General features: G+C 48.6%; 1 protein-coding gene across 4 annotated transcripts in view; it reads left to right on the plus strand.

Annotated features, from left to right (window-relative positions):
• The window catches only part of LOC142409607 (bifunctional methylenetetrahydrofolate dehydrogenase/cyclohydrolase 2, mitochondrial-like), an 86,067-nt gene that overhangs the window by 58,041 nt on the left and 625 nt on the right, over positions 1-27,401 (plus strand). For 2 of the 4 annotated variants that reach the window (XR_012775705.1, XR_012775706.1), the window contains 5 exons: positions 3,566-3,717; positions 6,998-7,069; positions 8,837-9,773; positions 10,169-10,269; positions 15,464-16,755. Coding sequence is in view for 2 of the 4 variants with exons in the window: in XM_075501353.1 (XP_075357468.1) it covers positions 25,217-25,300; positions 25,754-25,877; positions 26,461-26,607 (355 nt within the window). In the remaining 2 variants the exon portion in view is untranslated. Of the gene's footprint in view, positions 1-3,565; positions 3,718-6,997; positions 7,070-8,836; positions 9,774-10,168; positions 10,270-15,463; positions 16,756-25,216; positions 25,301-25,753; positions 25,878-26,460; positions 26,608-27,401 lie in introns of those variants that run through there. The other 2 variants (XM_075501353.1, XM_075501355.1) reach the window with 1 other exon arrangement.

Raw genomic sequence — 27,401 nt, forward strand, 5'->3', positions numbered from 1 at the left:
TTTTTCTGTTTGACTTGAGATCAGACCTGAGTCCACACATAGGAGCAAATCCTTTGATAACTGATGGCTGTAACAGAGTGGTGGCTGTGAAAACCTTCATGTAGGAGTTTCTCCTAATTTCTCTTGCAGCCTTATTCTCAGGGTGGGGGTGAGGTGCAGAACCGTGAATTTCAAGATAAGCGTGAACAAGAAGATGAAGGGAAGTTGAACCTGGCAAAAGGCACTGTGCTTAATGAACCTGTGAAGTCAGTCACTTCCAACCTGATCCTGTAAAACAAAAGAAACAGGATGGAGTATATCAAAGCAGAACAAAGCTGAAGACCCAGAACTATGTTTGGGGACAGCTAACTAGTTCCACTAATGGCAGAATAAAATCTGTGGAAAGTCACAGGAGATGCATATCTCACTGCAGCGGCCTCTGGTTCAGCTGTGTTCTGGTTTCCCATTTACACTTTGACAGCTGAACAGCTCGCCGTAGCCCCTATGCCAGCGTGAGCATGCACAGCTCGGCTTATGTAGCCTGAAACAACAGTTCTTAACTTTCCCCGCTGGATATGTGGACCCCTATTCAGTGAACGCAGGTGCCAGCAGTAGAGCTGGCTTTGGTAGTTGTGTTGCAAACCCCTTCTCAGTAGTTTATGGGCTGGTGGTGTAAAGGGTCTGATGGAACAAAGGCACGTCTGATTTTGCACCGGTCACCGAGCAGGCGGAAAGATAGCCCTGTTACAGCAGTGCCTGTAGCTCACTCTGCCCTCTCGTAACTGGGTATCACTAGCATGAGCTCCCATGTGTGCCCAACAGCTAGAGGTTAAAGCATGGTGTTTATTCATTTTCCAGCTAAAAGTAATTTTATAGCTCTAGCTGCCCGTGGATGACTTCTGTGGTGTCTGCTGTCACTCTCAGCGGTGCCCTTTCAGGCTGTCCGGGTTTACCGGAGTGAACCAGGACACTGAAGTGCAGGCAGGACTCACGAGGAGCTGAAAGACAGGAAATTCTCTTGCCCTTTCCCCTTGCCTTGTTAATACTTCTCTTGACTTTTTTGGTGGCATGTTCATGACTTCTCATGTGCAAATACATTTGAAGGTTCTCCTCCCTCAGGCACTTCTCAGCCATGTCCTGAATTCCTTCCTCCATCACTAACTACTTTATCCATCAAGATTACGGCAGCAAAAAAATGTTCTCTATGGGCTAGGTGCTCCCCTGTGCATGAAAAATGTGTGCAGGAGCCAAGAAACACCAGGAGTTTCTTCCTGATTGTTCCCAAGAAGAATGGGGAGTGACGCAGGCGAAGGGCACGACCTTACACCGACACACACACACACTCTGAGGCCTGCACAGAAATGGCCATGACCTCAGCGAAACAATGAGGAGTTTGGGGGTAGTCAGACCGAGTTGTGTGGCCCCTCACGTTCCTCCCTGACCCTTTCCTTCTAGTCCAGCGTGATTCCTTTCAGGTTCGTCCTTCCTGGCCTACCCAAAGCAGGTGTCCTCTCTTCCCACCAAGAGCAAATGCCTCGATGCAGAAGGAAGACACCTAGGTTTACTCTGTGTGGAGACTGTTCCCTTGAACGCGGCACAGGGGAGAGCTGCAAAGGAACATTTCAGCCACAGTCCTGAGCTCTGCCAAGGGCTGAGCTGCACCCCACTGAGAAGAAACTGCGAGAGGTCTCATGGGGTTGGGAGAAAAGATGGAGCCTGCTGTCCTTGCTTTCCCCTCCTGTTAGTCGGGGCATGTTTGCACTGGTTTGACCTCCTCAGTTCATTTAGGCAGGGGGAAGATACCCCTGTGTGGGGTACCACTATAAACTTGTCCAGTAACCTCTTGTAATTCAGGTGCCATATTCAAACTGCAGCCTGGAAGATCTTTAAAGGGGCATTTAAGATGATTCCAGGTAGGGCTAGTTGGATTGCTTTTTAAACCATTAAGTATTTGTGAAATGTAGGAATTGAACGCCTCTGCCGAAGGCTTTTCAGGAGAATTAATCATAAAGTAGGGATCCGTGATTTTCCCAGTTAGCTCTGGCCTAACTCCAAGCCCTGCTGCAGGCTGTAGTAAAACATCTGTTGACTTCAGTGGATGCAGACTTAGGCTACTTGCACCATCTGAGTCCTTGGGTATTTAGGCGTTTATGCCTTTTGAGTGCCATGGGATTCTTAAAAGTTCCCATTCGTTTGTGGCGTTTTCTTTAGGAAGAAGTACCATGATATATAAGAAGAGCAAGGTAAGAGGTACAAGCTAACATGCTATTCAGTAACAGCAACTAGTAAATGTTATAAAGGTATGAACGTATATATAAAAGTGTAAATGAATTAAAGTGGGAGTGCTTCTCTCCTTCAATAGAAATAGTCATATTTATTTGTATGGAAAGAAAACATGGCGCAGGTATGAGCCAAATTCCCTTTGTCTTCAAAACATTTGAATACATTTGTTTAAGAATATGCATTGCTTTGTGATTTGCTCATTCTTCCTTCAGCACTTTCGCTGTGTGCTGCCACACAGAGAATTTCTGTTATGCCAAATGATATTTTCTGCGATCAATGTCTAGTTGGCATGGAAATACACAGTCAAATGTTGACAAAGGTGCCCTGTGTGTATGATAGACAATATCTGACTTCACTGTGCATACCATACCTTGTGCTGATGCAGAGCTGAGGCTCTGACTTAGATTTCAGGTGTTTTGGTAATGTTGAACAGCAAGTTTGTCTTTTATTTCTCATAAAAATAATCTTTGTTAACCTAGACCTGGGGTTCATACACATCAGGACATGTGCAGAAAGCCCTGCAGAAAACATCCCATTATTCTTGAAAGAACTCGGGGGTGGGGGGGGACAAAAACCAAAAAACAAACACAAAAACCAAACCCAGCAATGTGGGGGAGAGTTGGATCCCATGTGCCCACTGCCATGTCCCTCCAGAGCCCCATATGAGTGTTTGGAGTGGGGGGCTCTGCCGTGGCGCAGTCCAGATCTGTATGCAAAAAGATGCAGATCGGGGCTTGCACAGTCTTCATAGTCTGCACGAAATCTTTAGTCCAGTCCTTTTCACATATTAAATTCCCCCCAGGTTTATCATCCTATGCAGAATGCAAAAATGATTATTAATAGCAATAATACAAAATTACAATTCCATGTGACTTAATGCAAGTCACTGCCAAAGAAATCCAAGCAAAGGTTTCCACATATCACAAGGAATTGGATGGTACAAAAGAAGCTTGCATCTGCTTCAGGAGGCCTGTTAGTTCAGAAGCTTGAGCTCAAACATGGGTCCGTCTCAAACTGTCGACCTAGATCTGCTGTCTCTTTTGTAAAGCAGCAAGCTACCTGGGCACAAGACATGAGCTAAAAGTTGATTTGGCCTGTGCTAAGGGTGAGGAATGAGCAAAGGGAAAAAAGCATGGGTTGATTTGCCAAGACTACCATGCACAAGATCTGACACGTCCCAATTTGCAGAGTAAATAGGCCCAAGGGACAAAAGTGGTTGTCACATTTGAATGTAATGACCTGACAGTTTTGCCACTCCTAAATCTCTCTCCTTGGTCAGCTTTAAATTTTCCTTCTCCTGCAGCATGGATCAGGGCTGCAGCATCAGGAAAAGGAGTCTGGGAGGCAGCCAGTGCTACTCTGGCTCACTGTCCACCGAGGAAGCTATCTGTGAGAAGGGCAGGAGTCTGGATCATGGGAGACACAGCTACAAGTCTGCCTCTGCACGTGCATTTGGTAAGTTGCAGATGCTGTGCGTGCCTCAGTGCTACCATCAGAGAAGTACCAAAATAGCTACAGGGATGCCACGGGGATGAAAGTATTACAGACTGTGAAGGTAGTTCATAGGTGCATAAACCAATACTTAGTCCTTAAGTAACACTTTGCATCTGTAGATCGAAAACCGGTCTTGCCCTCAACATGCACTGTGCGGGAAGCAGACAGCATTTCAGCAGCCAGCTGAAATAGTATAGTGACTCCCCTGGCCTGTCACACCGCAGAGAAAGCGAAGGCTTCTCTGTCTCTTCTTTTGCTTTCGCTGCTTGTCTCCTTCAGCCCTGCCATCCATAAACAACTGGGGGGAGTTTCGGGTGTTACTAATTTTAATAAAGTGGTTTTAGGAATGTTTTGCCTCTCTGGAGCTTTCATAACATATACTAATAGAGGCTTTTGGCAAGAGCAGTAAAGCAAATTGCTCCCACCCTCTCTTAGCATGCGGTAAGCAGTGTCTATCCCAGCAGCCATGTGACTGAAAGTCTGAATGCAGCACAGCACCTGGTAAGCTGGGAATGCCCCTGTGAGACACCCAGGCCTCTGTGTCCAGCACAGAAGCGCCAGCCTCTGCCCTCCCACCCTCACTTCGCCCATGATCTCTGCCAACTCATGCAGTTCTCTGGAGCTGCTTATTTTTGAGCTGATGGGGAAAGTTCTGTCATTGGGGTTGCACATCCTTGCACCTTAACTTCCTTGGCTTTTGAGGGCTTGCATCAGACTTTCAGGCACTATTGAACAGAGGCATTTCTTGTTTATCTGCCTGCCTGGTAAGGGAAAGGTAAGCAATTTTTATGCTTTAAATGCCTCTCATATCTCCCCAAGGGCATTTAGTTATCTCATTCCTTAGCTGTCGATACACTTGTAGTGGGTGTAAGTTATAGTTTCCTCCTGTTTTATCTGCAAAGCAATCTGAAGCCCAGCTGAGTCCATAGTGCAATACACAGTGATTTACCTTAGAACAAGTAACGTCAGGACTTCACACCACTGCCTTTTCCTCATTGTTTTAAATTAAAGAATAAGTGTATGATCATTTCGTTTACAGCGAACACAGTTTTCAAATGCGGTTGTCTGTGCTCAGGTGGTGCTAATGATGGGTTAGAGGTGTGAAAACCAGGCCCAACATTTCCCACTTGTGGTGGCAGCAGGAATGACACCAGAGTAGTCTGTGCCCCCACATCGGTACAGCCAAGGCAGCTCTTGGAGCCAGAGCAAAGGCTGCTCTCAGTGGCTCAGCGTATGTCAGGAGTGGTCTCTCCTGCCCTCCCGTTCCTTTCACCCAAGTGACTGGCATAGGAGGAGAGGAGCAGAAAATGGGGTCCTGTCTAAGAAGGTTTTGGTGACACCAGCCCCACTGAGGTTATTCTGGGAATCAGACTGAAATGAGACATGTTCTAGATTTTTCTTGCTTGTGACACAGCATATGACTCATGTCCTTTTTACCAAAGTCTGGGGCAAGTGTGTGTGCAGGGGGGAGGAGAGGCAGAATGGGAAGGTCATGAAACATAGGAAAGCTTATCTCGGTCTCCCTGGAGTTTTGTGCAGGATGAACAAGACTTGCACGTCCAGTGCCTTTTTCTGATATATACTGAGGTCTGTTGGGAAGAAGAATCATTGCAGGACCACCAGGTGCCAGTGTGTATTTTGTGCCAGGCAGTCTTGGCTTTATGCACTGCCGCTCTACCCAGTTGGTGTTCAGGGTTGTGATTGGAGAAAGCAGCAAGTGAGGGTGATGGCTGTAGGGGATTGGAACTGGGAGATGGGAGAGGATGGGAATGTGCTGGTGAAAGAGGAGACGTGGCTGGGAGATGAGGTATGCAGCATCCAGCTGGGAGCAAGGGGCAGAGAAAGGCTGGGTTTTAGAGCGCGCCCAGCTAGTAGCCAGCGAGGATTTCTACATGCTGCACATGCCACTAGAGGAATGGGACTGCTTTGCGACAGAAGAGCCCGCAAGGCTGGGGGATACAATACAGCCACAATTCAGGGACACATAGCTAAGGGGCTGTCGTGGCCCTTCTAAAGACACCAGGATAGTAAGCTGTGCCCTCTTTACCTTCAGAACCATCTTCAGCGAGGGCAGTAAGCTGGACTGGCTCGGACAGGCAGCTTTTACTGCAGTGCATGGATTGACTGAGTATCTCTTGTGTGGGAGGTCGCATCTTGGATGGGAGGCTGTATATGTTTTCTGGTCAAGGGTACGACAGAGATAGGGATGTGGGAGCCTGGGGAAACCAGCTTGACTCAGAGAAGCATTAAAGTCCATGGGGACAGTGTTAGGATCTGTGTCATGTGCAGACTCCAGGGGTTTGGTTAGAAATAGCTCTTAACTTCAAAGGGCACCAGGTAGCTGAGACAAGATCTCCTTCAGATGCAACATGTTTGGAGACAGAAACAATATAGACTCGTATGAGGACTCCCTCATCTGCCCAAATAGTATTTAAGGTTGGGTCAACTATTATTTCTTGAATGCTTTATTGGCATCTGACCTTATGCTAGCACAGTTGTAGCCTGGAGTTACAGTTCTTTAAGGTGCTTGTTTTGGAGCTAAGGATGTACTGTCAGACTACTTTGCAACAGTGCGCTCCCAGTAGTGGGTTATTCACATGTGGATTAGGCATGACACAACTTGGTGCTTCTACTTCTCCTACAGCAAGGGTTCTTACTGTTGTTCTTCTGTTAGCTTCCAAGCTGGAGCTTCCCTCTGCATGAAGGCAACTCCTCTATCCCCCAGAGCTAGCTACCTAGTTGGTTAAATATGTGCCAACCGAGGTAGGTGTGCGTTGCTCTTACTACAGTATTTAGCTTAGAAGGAACTTTTGGCCTTTCTCTAACCCTGCTGAGAGGATATGTCCTGAGGTGGACTGCTAAAACATGAGAGGTTGGTGTTACGACTTCTTTTTGAAAGGTATTTTTAGATTCACTGCAGAAAAATTGCAGGATTATGGACCGGTATCTAATTATTGACCATCAAAACACCCTATTTTCCAACACTGAAGGAATTCCCAAGAAAATACTAGATTTTTCTGTGTGCGTGTGTCTGTGTGTACACGTGTGTGTCACCCTCTTCATTCAGCTGGAGTGGAAGTTTATATGAAGGGAAAAAAAAAATCCTACCTCTGGGTAAGATGTAGCAACAAGAATTTGGAACAATGTAATTCCCTTGCTTTCTCTACCTGAGTGAGAACTACACAGCATAAGCCCATGGAAAATTATGACAGCAATAATGTATTATTTCTTTGATTTATAGTTCCCCAGCAAATGCTCTGAGGATGTACCAACTCCACAAACAATTTGTAGAAGCCATGAAGTAGAAGCATTGGTACGTACAATTAGAGGCAATTGTTGTGGTCAGTAACAATTGTGCAATGTTACCAGTGAGGTTTTAGTAGAGTGAGACTTACTGCAGATGGGTATATATCAAACCAGTCTATTGTGAGCTTGCAAGTACAGCTGAGGGATTTCCAACAGGATATTTACAAATTGTTAATATCCTGTTTATGAAAACCATGTAAACAATCGAAGGCCATTGCCCAAAGGCTCCCATGTTATTTAGATCTACGTAGAAGACGATTCCAACATTTGCAACGCAGTCGGCAACTCTGATGATATATGACATGGTAATCAAAGTTGCCCCAATGTTACCACATGCGTGCAGCAGTGCGCAGCGCGTTGCATAAGAATGGTCTAGGAGAGAGGGGAAAGAGACTTGCATAGAGACTTCTTTTTTAGTTTAGTTAACCTATGCGCCCTTTGAAGTGGTTGATTTGGAAAGATGGGTAGCTTTGTGTACAGCAGCCCTTCCTGGAAATCTCTCTCCTGGTTCACCAAGGGGAAGGTTACAAGAACAAAACAGGGGGAAGGGTCGAGAAGCCGGGATGGGGACAAAAGAGCGGGGCTGTGTTCTGCATGGGCGCTCGCGTCTGGCATGTTTCACCTAAGACAAGCCATCTCCTATGCTAACGTAAGGGTCTTAGTTTTGGTTGATGTCAGGCGGCTTGCGTGCTTGGTTTGGGCAGGGTAGATTAACCTGGATGTGGAGCTGGAACGTGAGTGTGTTATGTATGAAGGGGTGACCTCTGCTGTAGGCTTACTGCAAGTCAGTGGCCAAAAGTGTCTCATCCTGAGCATCTGATGTGCAGCCTCTATTCAGACTCTTACAAAAAGTAGTTTTCAGGGATGCCTATTTTCTTTGAAAGTCCTGTAGAGGGACTGTTGTTATTGAGGAATTTAACTAGATTCAGAGACCTAACTTGTGTTCAGCAGCTTTGGCTAATTGACCCTTATCCATCGCCCTTTTTTTCATGTATGAAGGACAAAGACCCCGGCTGCAGGACCATTGATCAAGAACTGCCAGCCCTATCTTAGTGCTTAATTTAATAACTGACACCAATCTAATTAAACCCAGCCCTGGCTTTTGTTCTGTCCCACTTGATTTACATGCATGCGCTCTTGAGTGTCGTAAAGGAAATCTCCTGCATCTCTTAAATAACACCAAGCTGCAGGAACGAGGACGAGGGGGTGGATGTGTAGACACCACGCAGAGGTGTTATCCATGGAAGTGTCACAGTCAGCTGACTGGCTGCTGGCACCTCTCCCCCAGGACATCCACTTGCAGATACCTCTCCTCATCCCATCTCCCATGCACACAGCAGGCAACCAGCACCCTCCTTACCCATGGGTGGAGAGGTAGGGACGAGTTCCCAGGGAGTAGGCCTAGGCCTTTGCCTCCCCTTGGCCAAACCCACAACTCCTTGCTGAGAGAGCAGAGAAACATGCAGGGTCTGAACATGTTTCGTTTTGCTTTTTAGTCAGGGAGGAATCTAGGCTGCACTCCCGAGATGGGTTGGGGAATAACCAGCTCTGACCAGAAAACTGGGGTCTGTCTCCTTTCCCAGTGGCTGATAGCAGCCAGACCTGCATATGTGGGAGGAAAAATCAATCTTGCAGGCAGATGGTTTCCACCTGTGCTGGAGCTATCTCTGCCCTTCGCAGCCCCACAGAGGCCTACAGTCTTTCCCTGGGGCTCCCTGTTGGTATCCAGTCTGTGGCTAAGCTGGCTAATCCATTTCTTCATTCTGTGACCTAGGAATGGTGCCTAGGGAGGCTTGGATACCTGAGGTGATGTTCAGACCGTGGATGGGAGGAGAAGGTGACTGGAAGATGATTTCACATAGTCTTGGTCATTCCCAGACCAAACCCCAGAGGTTTCCGCATACCATGTGACTCAACGGTTGGCTCTCAGGAGGTGGTGGTACTGAATTCACTGGAGATCAAAGAATGTGGAGTTTTACAGCAGATAGGGACCAGACAGGGAGAACACAGAATGGGAACATCTTGTTGAGCGTTGCGACCCCAAAGTGTTCCTGATCAGCTTCTTTCCCTTCTAGCTGCATCTCAGCAGACAGAGAGCATGATATGAACAGCCTGGCTCCAAGCTGATGCGAGCCGGAGGGAGTGCCGTGGCTTATTTTTGCTCGAGTTGTAAGGGAGCTTCATTGCGGACCACAGTGTCCTAGTTTGAAGTATGACTGTAGTCATGAATTGGGCACCTGTGTTTATAGGTTCCCTGGGGCAGGCTGTCTCATCACCTCTGTGTGACAACAGCCAGCACAATAAAGGCCTGATCCTGACAGCCTTTTTTTTTGGTCATTTCAGTAATAGTAATGATTAAAAGTAATTATCAGAACAGTAATGGGAGTGTCCCATAATGCTAGTGGATGGGGGAATTCCACTAAGTGCATCTGCTCCCATGCCTAGCGCTAGTTACCAGGCCAAACAAATACACCGTGGACCCATGCCTCTTTCCTAGATTTGGTTTCTGGAACGTGTGCTGGCTGAGCTGGTTTCAGGTGAATTGCTGTTTACTCCATCATCCCTAATGACACATTCTTTGTGTGAAGGGTGCTCCAGCTCCCCGTGCGCATGGCTGGCGTGCAGGTGACAGTTACCACTGAGTTGCAGCCAAAATGTGGAGTCTGCAGATGGCTGAAGTCCTGGTGGCAGTGCGGGACCTGGAGCACAGGGTGAGTCACAACTCGGTGCTGCTTCTTCTGATTCAGCAGGCCAAGCACGGGAACTCTGAGGCTGGGAAATAGCCCGCAAGTCAGCCTTTCCTCTGCTCTTGCCCTGCCTTTATCCTCTCACCCCCTGCAGCAGTGAAAGGGGAGAAATAGGCTTGCCGAAGGGATTGAAGCCACTGTAGCTGAAGCCCGTGTAATGGCTTGGCTGATAGCCAAGGTTCCCAAACAGCAGGTGAGAGGTAGAGGGCTCTGCTGATCACGTGCGTGCATCACGTATTGTTTAGGCTTTAGCGCAGGCCTTAGAGGCTGGCCCTGCTCCAGCCCAAGGCAGGTCTTTCCTTCCTTCTGACAGTGGCAGTCGTATACAGAGCGTCTTCCTCTTGCCTTCCCCATGCTAGCGCCAGCTGCCCAGATGGAATATACAGGAGAGGGATGGAAGGTAGCGGTGGAGAGCCCATAGCCAGGACTGACTGCTGTGGTGAAAGTCCGACAGGAGCTGGTGAGTGCCTGCTGAGTCACGCCAATCCCCACAGTGGTGGTTCTTGCTGTCGTTTCACTGTCCCTAGATGGATGTCACTCTCAGGGCAGAGCTATCGAGTGGATGTGCCACATGGTGAGCTGCCAGGAACACGATTTCACATAATGATTTCAGTTATATTGACCAGTGGTCAGGGGTCTAAACGCCGCACCCGTGTGTACACATGGTGAACCATCAGTGGTTAACTCTCATCTTCCTGGAGAATGAAAAACACTGTTGAAGAGATGACTTTATGAACTCGAAAGAGGTGCCGATGGACAGAACAGCACACAGGACTAATAGGTAAGGGGCTGGTGTTCTTCTCCTAGCTTGCTTGCAACCTGTCTCATGCTGCGGGGAAAACTACTTTTTTTCCACCTTGGTCCTCCTCATATTCTTAACAAATCACTTGGAGCAAGGAGAAGGAGAAACAATTACTAGATATATAGGCAGTGATATGGGAGGGACAGAAAGGGTACACCTCTCTCAAAGGGGGAAAAGGATCTTTGCACAGGACTTAGCAGGGCTCATTGAAAGAGCTTTAAACTAGATTTGAAGGGGGAAAGGGATAAAACCAGGCTCGCTAGAGATAAGCCTGGGGGCAGCACACCAATGTTTGAGGGATGGCGTGCTAGCAAGGTCCTTGGCTCTGCCATCTTGGTGGAGGTAGGGGACGGAGAGCCACACGGCAGCAAGGACACAAGGGTTGTGGATGTGTTAGAAACCACGGAAGCGCCTGAGAATGGTCATGTAGGAATTAGGGCTTCTCCCCCCAAAAAAGGCAGCAGGATCAATAGCCCAACTGAAATGCATCTACACGAATGCCCGCAGCACGGGCCACAGACAGGAGGAGCTGGAAGCCCTCGTGCAGCAGGAAAACTACGATATAGTTGCCATCACGGAAGCACGGTGGGGTGACTCGCACAACTGGAGCGCTGCGCTGGATGGCTATAAACTCTTCAGAAGGGATAGGCAAGGAGGGAGAGGTGGCAGGGTAGCCCTGTACGTTAGGGAGTGTTTTGAGCGTCTAGAGCTTAATGATGGTGACGATAGGGTTGAGAGTTGATGAGTAAGAAGCAGGGGGAAGGCCAACAAGGCAGGTATCGTGGTGGAGTCTGTTACAGACCACCCAACCAGGACAAAGAGGCAGACGAAATATTCTATAAGCAGCTGGGAGAAGCCTCACAAGCGCTAGCCCTTGTTCTCATGGGGGACCTCAACTTACCACATGCCTGCTGGAAATACAATACAGCAGAGAGGAAACAGTCTCGGAGGTTGCTGGAGTGCGTGGCAGAGACCTTCCTGACACAGCTGGTGAGGGAGCCAGCTAGGGAAGGCGCCCGCTGGACCTCTTCTTTGTGAGCAGAGAAGGACTTGTGGGTGACGTGACGGTTGGAGGCCATCTTGGGCACAGCAATCACAAAAGGAGAGAGTTTTCAGTTCTCAGAGAAGTAAGGAGGGAGGTCAGCAGAACTGCCGCCTTGGACTTCCGCAGGGCAGACTCTGGCCTGCTTAGGAGCCTGGTTGACAGAGTCCCCTGGGACGCAGTCCCGAGGGGCAAAGGAGGCCAGGAAGGCTGCACATTCTTCAAGAAGGAAATTGAAAGGCCCAGGAGCAGGCCGTCCCCCTGTGCTGAAAGACGAGCCGGCAGGGAACACCACCGGCCTGGCTGATTCCAGCTTTGGCTGGAACTCAGGAAAAAAAGGAGAGTTTATGACCTTTGGAAGAAGGGGCAGGCAACCAGGAGGACTACAAAGATGTCATGAGGTTACGCAGGGAGAAAATTAGAAGGGCCAAAGCCCAGGTAGAACTCAATCCGGCCACTGCCGTAAAAGACAATAAAATGTTTGTATAAATACACTGGCAACAAAAGAAGGGCTAAGGAGAATGTCCATCCTTTATTGGACGCAGGGGGAAACATAGTGACAAAGGATGAGGAAAAGGCTGAGGTACTTAATGCCTTCTTTGCCTCAGTCTTTAATAGTAAGACCAGTTGTTCTCCAGGTAGCCAGCCCCCTGAGCTGGAAGGCGGGGAGCAGAATGAAGCCCCCACAATCCAGGGGGAAATGGTTGGTGACCTGCTGCACCACTTAGACACACACAAGTCTATGGGGCCGGATGGGATCCACCCAAGGGTATCGAGGGAGCTGGCGGAAGCGCTCACCAAGCCGCTTTCAATCCTTTACCAGCAGTCCTGGCTAACCGGGGAGGTCCCAGTTGACTGGGGGTTAGCAAATGTGACGCCCATCTACAAGAAGGGCCGGAAGGAGGACCCAGGGAACTACAGGCCCATCAGCCTGACCTCGGTGCCAGGGAAGGTTATGGAGCAGATCATCCTGAGTGCCATCACGTGGCATGTACAGGACAACCAGGTGATCAGGCCCAGTCAGCATGGGTTTAGGAAAGGCAGGTCCTGCTTGACCAACCCGATCTCCTTCTATGACAAGGTGACCCGCTTAGTGGATGAGGGAGAGGCTGTGGAGTTGTCTACCTGGACTGTAGCAAAGCCTTTGACACCGTTTCCCACAGCATTCTCCTGGAGAAACTGGCTGCTCGTGGCTTGGACGGGTGTACACTTCGCTGGGTAAAGAACTGGCTGGATGGCCGGGCCCAAAGAGTGGTGGTGGACGGAGTTAAACCCAGTTGGTGGCCGGCCACACGTGGTGTTCCCCAGGGCTCTGTGTTGGGGCCAGGTCTGTATAATATCTTCATCAATGACCTGGATGAGGGGATCGAGTGCACCCTCAGTCAGTTTGCAGATGACACCAAGCTGGGCGGGAGTGTTGATCTGCTGGAGGGCAGGAAGGCTCTGCAGAGGGACCTGGACAGGCTGGATCGATGGGCCAAGGCCAACTGCGTGAGGTTCAACAAGGCTCAGAGCCGGGTCCTGCACTTGGGCCACAACAACCCCAGGCAACGCTGCAGGCTTGGGGAAGAGTGGCTGGAAAGCTGCCTGGCAGAGAAGGACCTGGGGGTGTTGGTTGACAGCCGGCTGAGTATGAGCCAGCAGTGTGCCCAGGTGGCCAAGGAGGCCAATGGCATCCTGGCTTGTATCAGGAACAGTGTGGCCAGCAGGACTGGGGCAGTGATCGTGCCCCTGTACTCGGCACTGGTGAGGCCGCACCTCGAATGCTGTGTTCAGTGTTGGGCCCCTGGCTACAAGAGAGACATTGAGGGGCTGGAGCGTGTCCGGAGAAGGGCAACGGAGCTGGGGAAGGGTCTGGAGCACAAGGCTGATGGGGAGCGGCTGAGGGACCTGGGGTTGTTCAGCCTGGAGAAAAGGAGGCTGAGGGGAGACCTCATCGCTCTCTACAGCTGCCTGAAAGGAGGTTGCAGAGAGGTGGGGTCGGTCTCTTCTCCCAGGTAACAAGTGATAGGACGAGAGGAAATGGCCTCAAGTTGCACCAGGGGAGGTTTAGACTGGATATTAGGGAACTTTACTTCACCGAAAGGGTTGTCAAGGACTGGAACAGGCTGCCCAGGGGAGTGGTGGAGTCACCATCCCTGGAGGTATTTAAAAGATGTGTAGATGTGCTTAGGGACATGGTGTAGTGGTGGACTTGGCAGTGCCAGGTTAACGGTTGGACTTGATGATCTTAAAGGTCTTTTCCAACCTAAATGATTCTATTCTATGACTTGTTTTGATAATACCCTTTATAAGGGTACAAGTAAAATGCTTGCACAGGTTTGTTTAGCAGCAAGTAAAGGCAGAAGCCATGAAAAGACTCCAGAAACGAAAAAAGCTACAAACCCCTCGGAGGCTAAGAAATCACTTAGCATGGAGCACTGAGCTGTAATTAGGAAAGGGAAAACAACAGCTGAGCGTTATGAAGCTCTTCCTGCCAGTGAGATGTGTTGAGCCATTCAGGAGTTGCCCAGGGGAGAGTAATGGAAATGCCATACAAGCCAGAAGAATGAAGCTTCAAAAACTGCCCTGTAGGGAGCAATCCAGCACGAACTGGCAGATACGTCTGCCTTTTCATCTCCATCTTCTGAGACGCATTGAGATGGATGGGAATTAGCTGCTTGGTTTGGGGGTTTTTTTTCTTTTTTAAATTGCTAGTTAATGCTGACCCAAGAAGTTGGCTAAGAAATCAGTGAATCTGGGGGATTGTTTTTTTTAAAACAGCAAAACATCTGTGTTGTCCAGTAGCTTTGACCTCACCCTGCATTTACAGGAAGAGGCATCAGCCACTTTCAGCCTTGGGGGCAGCGTTTTGAACTCATAGTTTATAGGAAAGCCTGGTTGTTTAAGAACATTTGACCTACTTCATCCCTCATATACATGGTAGATCTGAAACTGACCTTTGTATGGAGTAAGTTTGGCTCAAGGGTTCTCCTTACTCAGTTTCCTCTAGCCTATCTCATCTGTGCATCCCAGTTACATGTATTCCCTTCTTACGGCATTTGTGCTCACGTGTGAGCCCCATGCTTTTTAGCACTTATGATTCTCATACTTAATACTAATCTTCTGTAGTTCAAATGAAAATGCTGTCAAGTGAGCTGCACTCCAATTAGCTGTCTGATCTTTTGAGTGTATTTCTTGAGGATCTCTCATGCTGTGCAATGAAAGCTTGCTGTATATAAAAATTTGTCTTACACGCATACTGACGTATGCACTTGTGCTGTTTTCAAAAATGCTGGCCGATTTTTCCAAGAATTTATGAAAATGCTGCTCTCTGTTACTTTGTGCGTGTAACAGTGCCAAGTGTTTCAGTGCAAGACTAGGTATGATTTCCTTCCAATTTCAAAATTGCGTTCTAACAAAAAAATGTTGATTTTGCAAATAGGTCTTATTCTCGACAGACAAAAACAATGCAGATCCATCCCCACAACAGCAGTGCATAAAACTGGATGCAAGTCTTAGAGAAAGCAGCTGAAGTAAATAGTATAGTCACTTGTCCTGTATGGTTTTAGTTATGTAAAAACACATCCATAAAGTGGCAGTTCATGGCTACGAACACATGTATTCTTCTACAGCAAATCACCATGAGGGAAAGTATCTTCAAGCACAGAAAAATGTACACTTAACCTATGTTTTTTCCTCTCTAAGTTGAAAAGGGTAGAATCCATAGAAAATCCTCTGTGTCATCAGTGACAGATAAACTAATAGACAAAGCACAATCCATACCCTTGAAATAATCACTGCTATGAATCTTCTGCTCTGTCCAAAAAGGAGAGAGGTGAATACCTGTGACATCGAAAGAGGATTAAGCACAACATGAACTTGAGTTGAGCCTATGTACTTTGTAAATGGAGGTTTTCTTCAAAGATGGTTATTAAGCCACGCAAGGTAATAAAAGCAAGTAAGTATTTTGCACAAGTTCTTAAAGTATTTCCTTGTATACTTGTTAAACTTTGTAAAGAAGAAAAGCCTGAAATGTCAAAGCATTCTGGGGGCTACTTGCCGGTCTGATGCCAAGTGGCATAAATCCACCATTGACTCGACTTGGGTGTGCCAGTTCACCCCAGCTGAAATGGAGGCCACTAGCTGAAAGGCACCCGTGATGCTCTGTTGCCCAATCGGTGCTACCTCTCGGCATTGTGCAGACATGTCACTCAGTACTTAGATCTGTGGGATGCAATGCATCTACCTTACAATGAACCTATCGGTGCAGGAAGGCACTACTCAGTATGAATAGCCTCTTGGAAAATTGGCTCTGGAGGTGTGTATCAACCTTATTCAAAGAGGCAGCCTCCACGTGGAGGAGAGGATGGTGAAAGCCACAAGCGGGGATGCCAGGTGCGGAATCACATACCGTGAGACAAAGAACATTACAGAAGGATGAAACAAAGACACGCGTATGATACTTGTTTTCCATACATTCAAATCTGAAAGAGGAAATTCCAATGAATTGCTCCAGTTGTGTCAGCGTTACCTGGTATCTGGATACCGGTACAAGACTATAATTAAATGCTCTTTTTCAGAGGATAAATCATGCAGGAATTTAAGGGCAAAATTAATTATAAAGTGGAAGTTCTACAGTGATGCTGCTTTTTAAGGCATCTGTATGCCCACACACAGAAATGCTTTACTAATCATTGCAATTCCTTCCTTTACTCATTATGATCCCTGAAAGACCAGACAATAAAATCCTTAATAAGGGGGATCAACCCAAATTAAAGAAGCAACAGAAACAGTCATGTGGCATCAAAAAAAGCTACCATCTGCTAATCTTAAAGTGGTATACTGATTGTATGGGGGTAAGCCATGACCCTAATGCTAGAGGGGGGAAGAAAGGGACTCGGGAAAAGATGGCGGCTATATCATGCCCCACACTTGTGGAGGACCAACTTCAGAAAGCTCCTTTCACACTGATCTTTATCACATTTATCTTGCCAACTCTCATACCGTTTGGATAATTAATAAATGGTGCTGACATACAACTCCATAGTAACACATTGCCTTGTTTCATTTCAGCATCTCCACGCTTCTGTAGACCTAACGCTCCCAAAATAAGGAGTAAGATTGGTAAGTACCAGATCTATTCCAGCTCCCTGAATTAATGTATGTATTACTTACAATTGCAATCTGAACATGGAGATGTAGTATATTGTATTCTGCAGTATCTTGTACAATTAACTCTCTTGTATCAATAACTGCTTATAAAATGGAGAAACTATGAATACGTGAGTCATCAGTTATTAAACTGCACCTCACTATCAATACTCAAATTCCTTACACTGTGAGATAGGCTTATCGGTTCTGCAATAAATTGGGTATCACCTTGCCTTTTTTGACGATGGAAAGTGGTAAGGCAGAGGAAGAAGTTTCTTGCTTTAAAAGGAAAAGAAATAACCACCATGGCTGAGCCGCTTGTTTAGATAAAACACATTTTATACTTTAGGCAAATGTGTACAGTAGGGGTTTGGGGATGGGGTATGCCTCAGCTATCTGATGATGGGATGTAAGTGCTGAATGAGGCCTTGCCTCACAGCGCAACAGAGTGTGTGGGCTTCAACAAGATGCTTGAAAGAAATTTTTTTTAAAAGTAGCTGTAACTGGGTGATTGCTGTCTAAAGTAACTGAAAGATCTGTTTTTAACACGAACTGCCTGTGCTGCTGGCTTGCGAAGAGGCCAAGGGCTGGAGGAGCAATGCAGCTTAAGCACCCACTGGCCTTGAGACGGTCGTGGCCAGTTCAGATGCTGGGTGAGGTGCTGGCATTCCTGTGGCCTGTGTTGCAACTTAATAGACCATTTCTGCCCCTAGCGTCGAGGCTCCCTGGCAGCAGCACATGTGTGCTGAGGGTCATTTCAAAAATGCCAGGAGATGGGAGATTAGGGAAAGCAGCTGGTTTCTGGCTGCCTGCCCTGAGGTGTTTTCCTAACCTTGGTTTACACGCAGGCAGCGTGTTCGTGGCAGGGCAACGGCCCACCAGTCTTTTGTGCGCAGGCAGAGCCCACCCCGTCAGGGGGCAGCTCTGGGTCCACGCTGCACCGGCAAAGTCTCACACGGTTACACCTCGCACCGATGAGTTGAGGGCAAGCAGAAGGCAGCGGTACTGAGGCTCTGCGGTCAGCCCTGGCCATCCGTTGCCCAGGGGAGTGCCGGCCATCGGTGCCTTGGCCAGATTGCTCGGAGGGGACAGGTACTTTTACGACCCCCCGTACTGTTTGCAAAATCAAATGTATCCGGACTGCAGCCGAGGCCCGGAGGGGTCGGGCACGACCGTGTCCGGCCGGGCCTGCCCTCCCCTCCCGGCCGGAGGACGGGCGCAGCCCGGCCGGGGCGCACCCTCCTGCCCGCCGTCGGGGCCTCGCCGCCGGGCGCAGGGGGCCCGGGAGGGCGCCCGCCCCTGCCCGCGGGGGCGGCACGGCAGGAAGCGAGGAGGCCGAGGCCGAGGCCGGGCACCTGTTCCGAGCCCCGCCGGGGTTTCATCACCGGCGAGCGGCGCCCCGCCTCTCCCGCCGGCCCATAAAGGTCCGGGGCGGCGCGGCCGGCACCCACACCGCCGCCGCTCCGCCGCAGCCGGCCGGCTCCTCTTCCTTCCTTTCCTCCTCTTCTCTCCTCCCGGCGACGCGAGGGTGATGGACGCCGGCTGCCTGCGGGCCCGCAGCCTGCTGCTCTTCCTCGGTGAGTGCCGCCGCCGTGCCCCGCGGGCCGGGGGCCGTGGCAGGGCGCTGCGCCCCGCTCTGGCGGGCGGGCGGCTCCTCTGCCCCCGGGGCAGGGGCTGGCGGGGCCGGCGGGGGAGCGGGCGCTGCGCCGCGGGGCCGGGCCGTTCTTTCGCTGCTCGGTGGTCTCTGGCAAAACGGAAAGCTTAACTTGCCTTCGTGGGAAGCCGCTGCATTTCTTCTCCGAGGTGGAGTCACGGGCAGGGATGGGTGTACCTGGGCGGCTGCATGAGTTGAGAAGCGGAGCACGCAGGTCTTACTCTGTGGCGTGCTGTTATGGGACATTCCATTGCTTGTGTGATGCCCAGGTGTGCCCTGTGCTGGGTGATGGTGGATGTTCGTTCCCCTTCTCCCCAACTCTGCTCGCAACGCAGTCTGCTGAAGGCATAGAATCACAGAATCATTTAGGTTGAAAAGGGCCTTTAAGATTGTTGAGTCCAACTGTAAACCTACCATTGCCGAGTCCACTACTAGACCATGTCCCTAAAAAAAGGCAATGCGATCTATTCTCTTTCACCTTGTCTTGTCTTGTTTGTAGTCTGGTCCTGCTGCATTCACCCAGGCCACGCTCTGGGTGAGCTCAGCAGGTGGATCCCCATGGCAGCAGAGACTTCCTTATGGTAACAAAACAGGTTGTGGCCTCTCTCTGCTTGACACTTCTCCACCTTGTCACTGGGAGTGTGTTACTCTGTTGCATGACATAAGCTACCTGAAAGTCCAAAGTGAACACGTGTATCCTTAGAGCATCAAGAGTCCTGGAGCCTGGGTGCACTGTGAAGCAACAACTGACCCTTGCCACGCACCTCCGCTGGGTGCTGGCAGTGACAGGCAGTGACTGCAGAGAGCTGACCTGTGAGGTGACTTGAACTGTGTGAGCAGCAAACGTTTGAGGCAGAACCAAGACCTGGTGCACTCGCACGTTGCTTTAATGACAAAGCGTATTCTCACACTCACGATGTTGGTCTCAGAGTCACGGTTGATGGGGAAGCTCAGTTCCCAAGAATTCTCTTTTGGGGCAGATGTTCCCTCGTCTGCTAAGCCCACTGCAGCATGAATTTCTGTCTTTCATCTTGGCCAGGTATTTCCATAATAGCTTATGGATCAGCTGCTGCACGGCATCTTACTTGCTAGGACAGCAGGCTAAAACATCTTGTGGTCTGTGACTTAGCCATGCTTTGCACAAAACTGGCACTGAAAGGAACTGGTATGTCTTCATGGATTTGTGTACAGATTTATTTATTTCCGGGGCAGGCACAAAATCTAATAGTCAAGGGATAGATTAGTCATAGCTAGGTGGCATCATAACAAGTGGTAGGAGCACTTTACTGCCTTTCCCTCCCAGGTCAATAGTGTAAGCAGAACTCAGTGCTGCTGGCAGAAGGTGGGAAGACTGTCTGTAGCTGGCGTTGTGCCAGACTTTAAGAGGTTCCTTGCTGAATGGCCGAAGCCTAACCGAAGTGACAGTCATTGTCAGCTTCATAGTCTGGCTGTCGTGGGCTTGGCAGCTGCGCAGCAGAAAGGCAGTGGTGGGAGAGAGCCGTCGCTCACCCCTGAGGAGCCACGGTGTTGTGCCAGCGACACGGTGATGTGGCAGTGATGGAGCCGAGGCCAGGCCCTGCCTTTTCCATGAGTTACTGCAGGAGCCTTGGCACAGGTCTCCGTGCAGCCGCTGTAATGCCCGCTCAGTAGGGAAGGTGGGCCTCGCATCTCTGGACTCACTGGACAGCTTCAGGAGCTGCTGACCTTATGTTTTCCCACATCGCATTTGTCTGGCCATCAGCAAGCGGGCTGAACATAAAAGTCGCTGAGTCTGGAGATGTGGAAAATGTCGGTGGCTGATCTGTCTGTCTGGAAGCAGTAGTGGATTTCTGCTGCTTCTGTGGCATAGGGACCTCTGCCCCCACGCATGCGGTAGAAAGCAGAGTGGCCCAGGCACAGGGGTAGCATGTGAATAAGATCACTGGTGTATAGGTCTCCACAGGGGTGGAAACAGTACTGAGATGACTGGGTGCACATAATACATAATTATCTGCGTTGTCTCTGCTTAAGGGTAAGTCTTGGCACAATGTTTAAGATGATCGTGTGGGCCTATAGCAATTTTGGAGTGATAGTCTTCCCGTACAGGCTGGTGTTTCCAGGACTGCCTTAGAGCTGCTCTGGCCTGGCCCTGGGCATCCGTGACTTTGAGTCAGCAGTTCTGAAGTCATGGATACGAAACATGAGATGGGGAAAGCTGGATGCTACTTCCCAGAAACATGTATAGACGCTTCTGTCCAGTTGCCCTAAGGGTAATTTATTTGAGCCTGTCTCTCTCATAGCATCACATCTGGTGCCTCCATTTAGACAATAGGCCAAACGTACATAGACCACAGGGGGATGAGGGGTGGAAAGGGCTGATAGCATCTCCTTTCACAGGGGTGAGAAGAGCAACCCGTACATCTTGTATGTCTCATCTCAGGAAGAGGAGTGTTGGGCACCTGCCTTGATGGGCATGGTCAGGCAACTAGGTACATCCTACCCAAAACATCAAGAAGAAGCCAGTTGATGTATCCTGAGTTCAAGGATGGGGAGGTGTGCTCTGTCTGAGGTGGTTAAAATTACCTCGAATGACCGCTTCCCCTTTCCCAGGAAAAAATGCTCAGCCTGCATGGATAACCTGAACTCTAGAGATGCTGTGGTTGATGTGAGCAAGGGATAGACTTGCACAGCCAAATCTTGAATAAGAGTAAGCTCTTTGCAAGGCTTTCCTGGCCAGCTCTACATTTCTGTGATACTCATCTAAAACACAACCACCCACCTAGCCTTTATTGCCAGTGGTGCTTGCTTTGTCTGAGATGGCCTGCAAACTTCTGTGGCTAGCTCGGGAGGTTAGCAGCAGAGAGATATGGAAGTATCTCCACTCTAACCACTAGCGTTAAATGGTGGTAGTATCGATGCTCACAAAGCCAATAGGATGGACTGGTTAACTTCCATGTTTCCTGCTTAGTCTACACAAGGAAGGCCTTAGACAGTCAGATGTGCTCTGGGTGTCCAAAATCAGGTGACGGGGATCCACCTTGATCTGTCTCTAGAGTTAGAATGGGCTGAGATCCTCCAGGTGTGTGTCACCTGGACCCCTCTGCGCTTGGCATTGGTTTGAAAGTGCAACCCACGTGAAAAGAGTGGGTGCTACCACTGTGGCAGAGAGACCACAGAGATGCCAAATATGAAGTAGCATCATGGGGTCGTCTTCAGATGAACAAGACTAGTGATCTTGGTGACAGACAAAGGCAACTCAGATGATGATTGACCTCTCAGAAACCTGACAGTTCCCCTTTAAAATGGGTGTAAATCTTGTAACAGAGAACTAGTTCTCCGTTACGTGTATCCTGTATATGCATCCTTCATTCTTAGCAGTCACCCTATAACTGGAAACTATAACTGGCTTTCAGTGGATGAACTGATAATTAGCCCTTGCATGTCATCTCTGATGAAGGCTGCAAGAAGCGAAGGCAGCTAGTCTCTGTCCCTCATTTTCCTTTCATCCTTCATGGAAGGACGAGTAAACAGCAGCATTATTCCTGTTCCAATAATAGCCACTGCTGTCCGTGTTAACCTTACAGGAATACCTGCGATACCAGACGGTGTTGTGCGGGCATGCTAGTGGTGTAGCAATAAGTGTAGCACCCGCATTCCTGCGAGCACACATGAATATCCACCATCTCATTACTGTTATCTTGTACCCTGTAGAGTATTTGCTTAGTGAACAGCGAAGAAAAAAAAATACAACTACCTCTCCCAGGTCGTATGTTTGCTATACATAATCTGATAATTATTCTGGGAAAGGCTCTCCTTTGCCATTGCGGTGTGTGGATCCCTTATCCTCCCGCAGGATCCCCCTCCCATTGATGTCAGAGGAGAAATATGTGCATGGGGGAAAGGGCAAAATATAACAGCGTGGAGCAGGAAGAACTTTGCCCGAATGCAGAAAATACTGCTGGGTGTCAGCAAATATCCACACCTGCACTCCAGCCTTTCCGGCCTGTGTGTCTGCAGTCAGGCGGAGGAGGCTATCAGTTGTTGCGCATGGCTGCAATGGAGCAAGCCTTTGTTCGGTGTTGGAGGAGGAGGTTATTTTTAATTTGTCCCTCACAGGTGTCTTGAGTTTTGGCCTTTCCTCTAGCCGGAAAGCGGTGCCTCCTTCTGGAGCCAAGAGAAGAGCTGACCTGTCTCTTTCACGTACCTAGGTTTGAGTTTCTCAAATGCAAAAGCCAGGTTCTGGTAACTCTCGAACTGGGAGCTTTAGACTAAAAAGTAATTGCTCAGATTATGCTCAGATCAAGGAAGTATACAAGCTGAAACAGAAATATGTAGGCTAAAAGAGATCGTCAGCTGGCTTAATCCATCTACTTAAGTAAGTACGATAGAAGTGGGTATCTCGGGTACCTCTAGCATATTTTGCCTTGACTGTCATGTGGCCCCCAGACCAAATCTTGCCATAGCATGTCACACAGAGATGATAGCAGCAGTACGTGGGGAACAGGAGGGAGCCTCATGTCACTAACTCTCACTAGTCTCAGGATTTCAGCATCCCTTCTTGCAATGACATAGTGTATACTTAGTGGGACAGAGCTGTCCTGTGCCACAGCTGTTCCCTGCCAAGGGAGCAGCTTAGTCCATGGAGCACTCCTGATATGTCACTCTAGTTCCTCGGAAGAAGGACTGACTCGGTAAATCTTCTTTTCCCAGTGTGATTTGGGACACCGGGTCCCTGGCTGAAGCTCAAAGCCTGCTGTTCTAGCAGTAACTGAGCTGCCACCATCTGTCAGCTGATGGCCTCATCCTTCAAACACTTAAACTTTCTGTCGCGGTGACTCAAATTGGCCTCACAGAAATGTTAAACTGCTTCTCCTGATGAAATCTATAGTGAGCACAGTACTGTTTAAAAAAAAAAAAAAAAAAAAAAAAAAAAATCCCACCCTGAAAGTAAACTTGCTGGTCCTGCCCCATTGGAGTGAAAGGCAGGTCCTGCTGAGTCATGCTAGCAGGCACAGATGTCTCCAGCTTAGTGTCCTGTACGAGTCAAGATGCCGGCATCATTGGTCTGTTACCGTGGCTCTCACTTTGGCGGACCTAGTCTTTGTCCCTTCTTCTAAAGCTTGGTGGAAACCTGACTTACTAGCTTTGCAAGGAATGCGGTAGAGAGGGAGGTAAGGAGAAGGAATGGTGTTTTTAAAGGAACACAAAAAAACCCCTGTCCCTCTGAGATGGATATCCCTGCTGTTCTTGTATCTAGCTGGAATAAAGCTTAAAGGAAGCCTGCTAATCACCCAGAAATAGATGAGCTATAGGAAATGCACAAATCACTACTAGATTTAACTCTGAGATGTAATGAAACTTTCTAATAACTGGAGTTGAATTAGAGTGATCAAGAAATTATGAAGGCACACTTCCTCCATTAGACATGCATGACCTGACCAGTTAATAGAAGCAAACAGCCCAAAGACACAAATTACAGACTTCTGTGGAATGGGGCTGATGACTAAGCAGTTCGTGAGCAGGTTAGTTTGTGACCACAGCAGGAGTGTTAGCCAAGTGGATTTCATGGCCAGCTGGGGCAAACATTGACTGTTCCTCGTGGGCTAGCCATGAAGCTACAAGCACTTGTGTTGACCTTCACATCCTGTTTGGAAACGTTCATTTAACTAGTAGAATACCTGAAAGCTGTGCCTGTGCAGCACTACATAGCCCGAAAGATGTCAAAATGCTTTGTAAGCTGAATCTCTGAGAGAAGGGAAGGAGCACCCTTGCTCCCCCAGGAAATGCAGCCGCCACTCCAGTAGCCGAACTCCTCGGCCTGCGTGGTGCAGTCTCCTGTTATGTCTGGTACCCACATCAAACCTGCTGAGCTGCAGTTTTCTTTTGTGTGGATCGTGAAGGAAGGACAGGGATGTACCCGTTCTCTTCTGGGGTTCTGCTGAGATAAGTAACACTGGCCCAGGGTCTGTAAAGGGGTCAGTAACCTCTCCAACCCAGTGACCAGATGAAGAGGGTTTGGTATCTCGTGTTAGCTGTCTTTGCAAGTGGGCCGTTAACTGAAAAACTCCAACACAGGAGCGGGTATTAGTGCAGGAACTGTCCAGCCTTTCAGGCTGGTTACAGCAAGTAGACCGCTGAGGAAGCTCTTTGCTGCTCAAGAGCAGCTTTTGTGTTAAGCCTGCCTCGAGCAGTATGTGGTCTCTGAAGCCAGTGGTGGGGTGCTGAGCCTGGCTCAGCACTGACCTGGTGTGCTGAGTCACGAGGTGCACTGAGTTGCTGAGTCCTAGGAGATTCTCTCCCCCTGGACTGTTGTGACTCAAGGACATCTTGATTTTGATGACCAAAAGAACTCCTTCTGCGATGAATGCTGGATTGTCATGCCTAATTGTGGCACCCTGGCTGTGCCCCTTGCACAGGTGCCATGCCAGACTAGTCAGAAACCTAGCATAATCAGAGTTTGCCTAATTTCTGCCTCTCCTGTGTAATCTCTCCAAGCCTGTTCCTGCCCAGTGTCACGCAGAGTGTGGGTGAGAGGTGGTCCCAGCCACCGAGTTCCTGTTTGATCTCTGTTCTACTTTAAAAGCTTGTATTTCAGAGATGTTTCTTTGGGATGCCTTATATGATAAAGGCAGCAGATCTCTCAGACCTGTATTTTTTCAGCTTAAAACACTGGGCTTTTCTTACTAAGATAAAAAGCTTCTGTTCTTCTTGTATTAACTTAATGAGTACACCGGCTGAAATACTTAACTGTACTTGAAAAGCATCTAGTTTTGACTTTTATTTGTATTCTCTTATAGGTTACCTATTGCAGGCAGTCCTGGGCACAACAGTGATCCCATTATGTGGGCCTGGTGACATGGAGAACTGCACAACAGCACTAAGTAAGTGTACTGCACAACGTGCTCTGTAAATAACAAGTCTTTGGTTCCCATCTTCCTTGGGCTGGTGGCCTCACTGAGGTGCCCTTGGAAATCATTTTTCTGTTGAGCAACATTGCCAACATCCTGCAAAGTGCTCAGTGTTGTTGAACAAGAACCATTTTTTAGCCTGCATTTCCTTTAATATTGCTTCTTCAGCAGAAGAGTTCTGTCTGAGGTGAGAACTCTGCTGTAAAAGCAGAAATAGCTGATGTGGAACTCCCAAAGGAAAAGTCAGTAGAACTCTTGCCTGGGAAAATCCTCTCCCTGTTCAGAAGGCTCGCCTGCTTTAATGCTTACTGCATTGGAGGTCTCTTGGTAGCGAGACGATTAGTCGTACTTGTAAAGCTTGCATGTTGTGTGGGAAATACAAAGGGAAAATTAGGCTGATGTGATGTTAACAAAATCTCCTTGCAGTCCAGACAGAGAACAGTCCGCGTGTGGCTCAAGTTGGGATAACTAGATGCAAGCCTGAAATGAAGGACTACTGTTTCCACGGACAGTGCGTGTACATAGTGGACTTGGATGAGCACTATTGCAGGTACGGACAGGGTGCAATGCATTGTGCAGACCTCCCTGAGGTGTGCTTTGAGATGAACCGTACGTGGCCTTTGGTCTCGCTGCTGTTGACGCTTCGCTGGAACACCAATCCAGCAAAGTATTTAAATGCTCACAAGAACTTAAAGAGGAGCAGTCTATCTATAATACACCTCAGCTGCATTAAAGCAAGTGTTAAGCACATGTGCTGGCTCCAGTGAAACCTGGGTGAGAGTCATAGACACCTGAAATTAGGCACCGATCCAACTTAAACTTGGGACACTCATTCTGATGTGCTTCCTTGTTCATCTGTATTTACAGTAGTGTGAGATCCAGACCTCAGGCAAAGCAGCAAGGTCTCTCCTTTGATTCAGCCCACAAAATAAAGACCCTCTAGGCATTTTTAAGGGTATTCCTCATTTACTTGAAGAATTTGCAACCATTTCTAGGACCACGTGGGCTTGAGTTACATCAGTTCAAATTGCTTGTCTCTGAGGAAACAGCAGGCCAGCAGTATAGCATGCTTTGTGGACCGCTAAAGTGTAACCCCACGGCGATGTCTCTAATTCTGTGTCTCTTATCCTCAGGTGTGACGTAGGCTTCTCTGGTGTCCGATGTGTGCATTCAGAACTCGTCAGACAACCCCTCGGTAAGGAGTATGTGGCACTGACAGTTATCGTAGTTCTGCTTTTCCTCATCGCCATCTCTATTGCAAGCTACTACATCTGCAGAAGGTAAGAAAGATTTTCCTCGTGGCTCAGGAAAGCGAGTCAGCTGTATGCATAGTAAGGTGTCCACTGATGGTATGCATAGTAAGATGCCCACCTCCAGGTTAGACTGGGATACCTCCACGCACTTGACTGCGCGGAGATAGTTTGATATACAGACCTGCTAGCCTGCTCTTAGTGAAGTGTTCAAAGAAGGAAGTATGCTGACTGTGTAGCATAACCCAAATTGCCGGCTAGGCCACAGTACCCTGAGCTGCCTTTTAACCCTGACGGAGGACTGTATAGGTTAGTTCACGTCCGTCTTAGAGGGTATGTTGAGGTAAAGGAGAGAGCAGACAGGGAACAGGAAAATTCTAGTTCCTTTTCTTGGTAATGCCATTTCCCCAGTCATCAGGAACTGGAGAGCAGCTGGATTAATACTAGTTATTTTGTTTATCTGCCGTGTTATTGTGGTGACTATGATATCACGAGTATTGTCTCATCAGCTTTACCATGGAGGACAGTAGTCTTCTCCATTAACAGACCCACAAGCAGCAGGAATCATTCTTCAGGCTCATAACTAATCATAAGCAGCTGTCAGAGAGCCAAGAAGGTGAAACAACCCCCAGAGGGAGAGCTCGGCTTCACAGATCTGATAGCTAGATGGTAACCACTGTAATTCCTCTTTCCTACCCGAAGACTCGATGGTGCGTCATCTCAAACAGAAGATGGCCTAGTTGGTTAGGGTACTCGGCCCTATTGCAGGGAAGGATCCAACAGGATTTCTCAAAGACAAACCTAGTACCAGCAGCAAGACTTTA

Source organism: Mycteria americana, chromosome 4, assembly GCF_035582795.1.
Source record: "Mycteria americana isolate JAX WOST 10 ecotype Jacksonville Zoo and Gardens chromosome 4, USCA_MyAme_1.0, whole genome shotgun sequence".
Classification (NCBI taxonomy): Eukaryota; Metazoa; Chordata; class Aves; order Ciconiiformes; family Ciconiidae; genus Mycteria; species Mycteria americana.